Consider the following 7,283-nt stretch of genomic DNA (forward strand, 5'->3'; position numbering starts at 1 on the left):
CAGATTAATGAAAAATAAAATGGATTTGCGTAACTTTTTCATCTTGCCTCGATGTGCACGTTCAGAATATAAGCGTCATAGATTCTGCAAAACAAACAGGTGCACTTTGTGCCAATACACCATGGAAGCAAGTAAAGCAAATAATTAAGGCCATTCCAACTTTTGCAAAGAAGATTAACAAATAAGTAATTCTTATTTTTCCTTTAGTTCACAGCAGATCGGGGTGGTCGTATTTTTCCTCCTCGGGGCGTCAGATTGTACAAGAAACACAACAACACCCAAGTCAAACCAAATAAAACTCATTCGTCATGAAAATATCAAACCATGCTTCTTTTAAATCCAACTGAGAAGAATTTAAAGGAACTCGTCTCTTTTCTTCATTGTTCCATCACATCACATGATATGAACCCAGTTCCATCTCGTATTATGATACCCTTTAGCTCCAGAACCCAGAGGTTCTGATCGATGATTAACACAGTGACAACGACTACGATACAGCAGAGGAAGGGCTGGGGAGTCATGGAGGATGGAAGCTGAATGGATGCTGGATATGCTTGGAGCTCCTTGTTTCTGTTGCATATTCAGCCCCCATATGGCACGAGGAGAAATGTGTGGCTGGCGGCTGTCGGCTCGTGGACAGAAGAGCTGCGAGCTTCTGTGTTTTTATGGCACAGGAGGTAAAAATGAGTCATTCCAATTAGACGGAGCCGCTCGGGTTTCCTGCTCGGGTTTGTGAGGCGTCCAAACGAACCGAGACACCAGAGGAGCTCCATGGAGCTGGCTTCCTTTTCAAAAACACAATTTATACCTCAGCAAGCATTTATTCAGACATTTAGAATGAATCTATGATAAAGGGTTCGTTAAAAAAAAAAGCTGCTTTTGGTACAAACATCTTTAGTTGAATCTTTTTTTTTTTTGTCATCAAAATGAGTTGTACTGAAAAAAAGCCTCAGTTTAAATTTACTGATGTGGGGACTTTGTATCCATATATATATATATATATATATATATATATATATATATATATAAGCATCATAAATCCAGTTTAAAGACAACAAAGAGCTTTTTGTTGGCAAGTAGTTAGTTTCAGAATGGAAGAATTTGGTCGAACAAATACAAAAATAGATAAACTATGGGTTTTAGTCAGGCATATTTTATATATTATATATCATATTTTATACATTTTTTATACATTTTCATGTGTTAACTAAATAATTGGCACATTTAGAACGATCATTTAGAAATATTTTTTTAGCTATTTCTTTTTTGGTCCAATAAGAGAAAAGCTAACAGGAAGTAGCACACCATTTCTCTTTTTAAAATAGTTTGTCACTTTTGTGACTAATTTACTTTGCAGTTTATATTTTGTATAATTTACTTCTACCAACATAAATATAAATGTTGAGCTTTGATTCCTGAAGTCTTAAATTCAAATAGGAAACAAATAAGGTTGTCCTACGTAGACAAAGCTACTTTATGCTAACAGGTGGATTTGAAGCCTAGCATTTATGCTAATTACCTTGTGTTTGTTTATTTTTTAACAACTGAATTTGTAAAACAAAAACAACAACAACTTTGCCAATATTTGGACTTATGGAGTCAAACGATCAGATTAATTTGTTGTTGAAGAGACATCATTATTAGCTACAAGATTAGCTACAAGATTAGCTACAAGATTAGCTACAAGATTAGCTACAAGATTAGCTACATTAGCTAGCTATGCTACAGACTGAGAGGTTAATGAGAAAATGTTAAAGAAAGTGAAGATTATCCAGTTCTCAATTAAACTTTTAGTTTTTCATAAAGGTCTGGATTGTGCTAAAGCCATTAATAAACTTAAAATAATATATATATTTTTTTATTGAATTATTTTGGTATTTTTACCAATCTGCTCTAAGCAAATATGATTTAAAAACCTTCAAAGGTTTATATAATTTTATCTGGGCGTAACTCTTTTAAATAAAATGCATAGCTGTTCAAGTGACGTTAATTTCATGGCATTTTCACTTCAAAGTCAACACGTTAAATTAAATTAAACCAATAAATGAGGCGAGTAGCCCTTCAGATCAGTCCAACACAAAAACAAACAACAGTTTACAGGAAAACAAATAAATCTTCTCATTTCCACTGAGATCATCTGCAACACCAGATCAGTTTGAAATCAAAACAAAGAACATGTATTTCACAGATAAAAACTGTCCAGGATGTAAATGTTTGGTGTTTTTGGCACATTATAAGTGGGTCCTGCACCCAAACACGACATGAGTCACAAACGTTCTTCAGAAATAACTCAGAATTCAGGACGCTCGTAAATAATGTTAAAATGTATGAATGTATGAAACTTTCCTCTTCTCTTTAATCAGTGTCATAATAATTATTATTATTTAAAACAAAAGGTTTTACTGTCAGGTAAGGTTTCATTTTAAAATGGACTCTTAAACAAAAGCAAATTCAAAACCTGAATGTGGGAAATCTGATCAGTTGTTTTCTTGCTGAAAATTAATTAAATAAAAGAAAAAAAAACAGGGAGAAATCAAACCTACAATGAAGAGTAGTAACCAAAAGTAAACAAAAAACAACTAACTAACTAATTAACTAACTAACTAACCAACCAAACCACTCCTTGATGCTGATCTTGACCAGCAGTTTTAAGTTATGCTAATTATCTCTGTAATTTCCAGCTTCTCTTTCAGTTGAGCCATTCTTTAATAATTTTGATGCTAAAATACACTTTATGCAGTAAATAAATAAATAGATAAATAAATAAATACTTCAAAGGTCAACAGTAGCTGTTCATTTCTGGCTTTGCCTGAAAATCTGGGAAACAGCTCGTAAACTTTCTGAGAAACTTTAAAGTGATAAAGCACTTTTTTGACCACAGAGATGATTTTAAAATCTTAAGCAACAATTTGTGCATAAAACAGGAGACAAATCTCAATTTCTGACCCCCCCCAGTTCTGATTGGCTCAGTTTGGCTCTCTGCTTCCTGCAGATTTCTTTCATGCAGCGTTCTGCATGCAGCGGGGTAAAAGTGCCTGAACAGGTAGATACCTCAACATTCTCACCTATAATCAGAACATTTTGTTCGGCAGTAAGCAGGGATGTGTGAAACCAAACTCTCTGAAGAGATGGAAGAGCTACGAAGAAGTACAAATCAAATTGCATATACTGCTCATTGCATAGAAAAGCCTGGTGCAAAGAAAAAAACCTGCCTGACTGATCGATAGCCACCCAACACGGTGAAAGAAATGCGGTTGTTGGGTGATGGCGTGAAGTTTGCAGCTACAGTTGGTGCAGTGAATGAGATGGAGGTATCATTGTGTTACAGTCTGCATACGGGCGGACGGGCGTCGCACTGAGGCAGGGTCAAAGCAGGGAAGCTCTACATGTTTCAGTCCGGTCAACAAAGGAAAGTGAATAAAAGTCCGATTGTTTTCACTCCGTCCAGGATCGAGCTGGGCTTTCTTCTGCTGATGGAGCCAAACTAACTCAAATCTCAGTCGACTAAAGAATAAAAGACATCAAACCGCTCGCCCTCCTTCCAGATGAGCTGTGGCACGTTTAGTTGGCACAGAAATTCATTACAGTACATAAAAAAGACGTGAAATAATTTAAAGACTGACAGCTGTTGATCACAGATATTCTTCAGCTCTGCAGTATTTTCTTCTTCTTTTTTCCTTTTTTCTTCAAGCGGCAGCGACAAACTTCAAGTGTCTGCAGTTTTTGGCAGCAGGAGGGAGGGAAAGCTTCGACGAGTGCTTTGCAATACTTACGTTTGAAGCAAATCTAGATATATAGAACGCGTGATCTTTGCATCGATTTGTTTAGTGGAAGCACTGATACGCCTTCCTTCCTGCAATTACCTTCATTAGATATTTTTTAGAGAAACATCCTTCAATCCAGATGCCCACATTTGGAGACAAAGTTCATAAATATAATTATAATACACTGCTGTATGCCTCCCCCCGCCCCTTCGTCATGTTTTCATATATAATAATATATCTGCTTTCACACAAAAAAAGCTAAAATCAAATCCAGGATCTTCTCGTTCTGTTTAGGTCCGCTCACTCCCGGACAGTTTGTCTGGGGGTGCCTGGGAAAGTTTCTGGTTCCTCTTTAATATATTGCCACATTCATATATCATGCATTTTACTGCATTGCTATTGCACTGGTCTGGATTATTCTGGAGCTGTAAAGAGTCAGGAACAGGGGCTGGGATTCAGGGAGGGACAAACGATAAATGCTTCAAACAATAAGATCAGGTTTTTTATGACAAAAAACAGCAACTCCTCGACAAAAAGAGGGAAAAGGGGGGAAAGAAGGGGGCAAAAAGCATGGTTGGAAAAAGGGGCGATAATATTCTTCTTGACTACTGCTTGTGGATGTCCTCGCTGCGGATGATCTTGTATGTGATCCAGTAGAAAATGTTAAAAATGAGGAAGACGAGGGGGAAGGCCACCCGGGACACCGTGTCGATGCGCTTGGCCCGACTGATGAACAGCTTCTTCATCTCCTCGATGCTCTTCTCGGGCGCGGCCGAGGTCGGGGCGTTGTTGTTGTTGCCCTTGATGGCCATGCCGTCCTTGGTCTGCAGGCAGGCGGGGCCCATGCCGTAGCCCGGGAAACCGAAGCGCCCGTCACCCGGGTCCTCCTCCTGCAACAGAGAGGACGTTAGAGAGTGGCAGAGGGCTTCAGAGGTCATCATGGCTGACACTCAGCAGAGTCAGACCATACAGGATTCAAAGGCCCCCCCTGAAGGAATGCATATCACCCGCCGCCTTTCATTTCAGAATTTTAAACTGAGATCAACTCAAGATGAGACATGATGGCGTTAAACTGGTCAGCTACTTCAGCACGCTGACTGAGACTGTTGGCTGAAGTTAATTAGCTGCGGTGGCCATCTTGAATTGGGTTGATTAACGAGCTGTAGATGGAAATTTGAGCCACATTTTGACTCGGGACTAGCTGCCTCCGACTTCTCCTGTTGTTGGGAGGTGAAGCCAGCAGAAGCTGCCATGTTGGATTTACAGAAACCACACCCAGGATGTGGGGCTTCAAGCCCCGCCTACTTTCCTGAACACAGTTACGGTGTCACGTGACTTCTGGTTGAAGCATCAATTACAGCTAAACGTAGAGAAAAGAACATTCAAACAAACAACAAGTCAACACCTGAAAAAATGTTTCAAGGTGAATTTTTTCTTTAAGTCTCGTTTGTTTACATGGAGGGACACGTACTGCGTCCAACCTGTGGGGACGCTGTCCTCCGGCTTCAACTTTTGCTATAAATGTCCACACTCTTGATGAGATGAGATATTAAGGTAACAAACAAACAAACACAGACTCTGGCAAAAAAAAAAAAAAATATATTAACGCCCTCCTTTTGCCTTTTGACGGCAGGCAATAAATATCAGATTTCTTGTCATCTTTTTAGTTTATTCTAAAAGTTTCACTGTAAGATAAAAGCTGTCTGTGCTGCCACATTCAGGTCACATTTTAGACACATTTATTGAAGTTTTTAGATTTTTACCCTCTGTGGCTGAAACAGGCGAGGAGCTGATGGGATGTGATGCGGTTGAACAATTCGCCTGACTGACGGGAGCCGAGCTCAAGGTGATGCCACGTGCACGACACTTTCACTCAACGGGAGTGAGATACCAAACATCTTATCTGCTTTGTCACGCTGCCTTTTCATTAAAGCAGACACATTGACTTCCTTATCTGGCTGCAAGGCTCCGACACAAACATCGACACGAGCCGTGAGCGGAAAACCAAAACGGCAAAATCAACCTGACTCAGGCGTCAAACGTCAAATATTAAATTAAAACAAGACAAACAGCAGCGTTAATGCTGAGCGCTGAAGTTAAAACAAACAGAACCGAAGCTAAAATCAGCTAAAAGAGGAAAATTGCAAGACATTAGTAAAATTAAATGCTCAGAGTCAAAATTAGAAGTTTAGCTAATTCCTAAAATAAGCAAAAATGTACAAATTTTACTTTGCTAAAGTTTGGTGAAAAGCTAAAGTGAGCAAAACAGCTGCTAAACATTAAATGTAGTAAAAACCAAAACTAAAAGCCCCAGTTAGCTAACACAGGAGCTAAAACATAGCTAAAATCTAAAAGGAGCAGAAGACAGAAATGAAGGATGTTTGCTGAAGCAACGTTTTTATCAAGAAATGAAGAGATCTGTGGATAATTTTGTAAATAAAGTTAAATATTTCAAATACAATACTTGTTAATGAAACCAAACATCAAAGAACACTAACCCTAATCATTAAAATAACAAAGTTTGTGGAAGTAGTTTGGAAAAACTTCCAGAAGAAACTAAACAGGAAATCTAACGTGTGAATGATGACTCAGCATTTATCTTTTATCTTTAAGCATTTGATCTTTTCTGATAAAAGAGGGAAATTGATGCACAAATGAGTCACGTTTGGGGATCGTTTGCAGCAGAAATAACCGATTTTATTTCCTTTTGGGCGCAGAGAAATGATCATTTTGTGATGTGAAAAGCAGAAATGCAGCTTTAACCTGCTGGCAGAAAGAAGGCTTCAGTGTTGGAAAAGCTCTGCAGCAACAACAAATCAAGTCACTAATAAAAAAAGACAGCCGAATACTCCAATAAAACCAGCCTCCAACATCCAGGAGCTGAGCAAAACACAACGCTCAAAGAGCTACAACTTACCAAACGGTTCAAATGTTTTCAACCAGATAAATCAGAATCAGGGGAGGAGATTTTTAATATGTGAAGCTATAGATGTGTGAATCAACATGCATGTGTGCCAAACCACAAGGTAGTGATCCATTTTTAGTACCTTGTGTCCCCGTTCTGTCCTTACATTCACACCAAGCCATTTATTACTGTTAACACACACACACACACACACACACACACACACCGTACCCAGGGTGTCTACGATGCTCGCCGACCTCTGCCCGTCCTTCAGTGACGCTGCTAAACTATTACAGATGCTCTGCTTTATTCTCCCTGCCATGTGATTAATGTGGAGGGTGGAGGGACGTGAGGAGGAGGTGCAATGAGAGGAGGAGAAGGAGGAGGAGGAGGAAGAGGGAGAACAATAAGGAGGGCAGGAGAAAGCCTGCAGAAGCTGCTGAGGGGGAGGGGGAGGGGGCAGGGAGTTGTTATAATGGCTCAGGTGATTCATGATATGCCTGATTATAAAAAAATCCTCCATTAAAACAGAACCATGGATGGATGCATGGATGGATGGATGGATGGATGCATGGATGGATGCATGGATGGATGGATGGATGCATGGATGGATG

General features: G+C 39.3%; 1 protein-coding gene across 2 annotated transcripts in view; it reads right to left on the bottom strand.

Annotated features, from left to right (window-relative positions):
- Positions 1–1,021: 1,021 nt before the first annotated feature.
- Positions 1,022–7,283, bottom strand: part of glra1 (glycine receptor, alpha 1) — a 109,962-nt gene continuing 103,700 nt past the window's right edge. The window contains exon 11 of one of the 2 annotated variants that reach the window (XM_017429771.3): positions 1,022–4,654. In XM_017429771.3, the coding sequence (XP_017285260.1) occupies positions 4,370–4,654 (285 nt within the window). In that variant the 3' untranslated portion in view covers positions 1,022–4,369. The remainder of the gene's footprint in view (positions 4,655–7,283) is intronic. The other variant, XM_017429772.1, reaches the window with a different exon arrangement.

This window comes from Kryptolebias marmoratus, linkage group LG9, assembly GCF_001649575.2.
Source record: "Kryptolebias marmoratus isolate JLee-2015 linkage group LG9, ASM164957v2, whole genome shotgun sequence".
Classification (NCBI taxonomy): domain Eukaryota; kingdom Metazoa; phylum Chordata; class Actinopteri; order Cyprinodontiformes; family Rivulidae; genus Kryptolebias; species Kryptolebias marmoratus.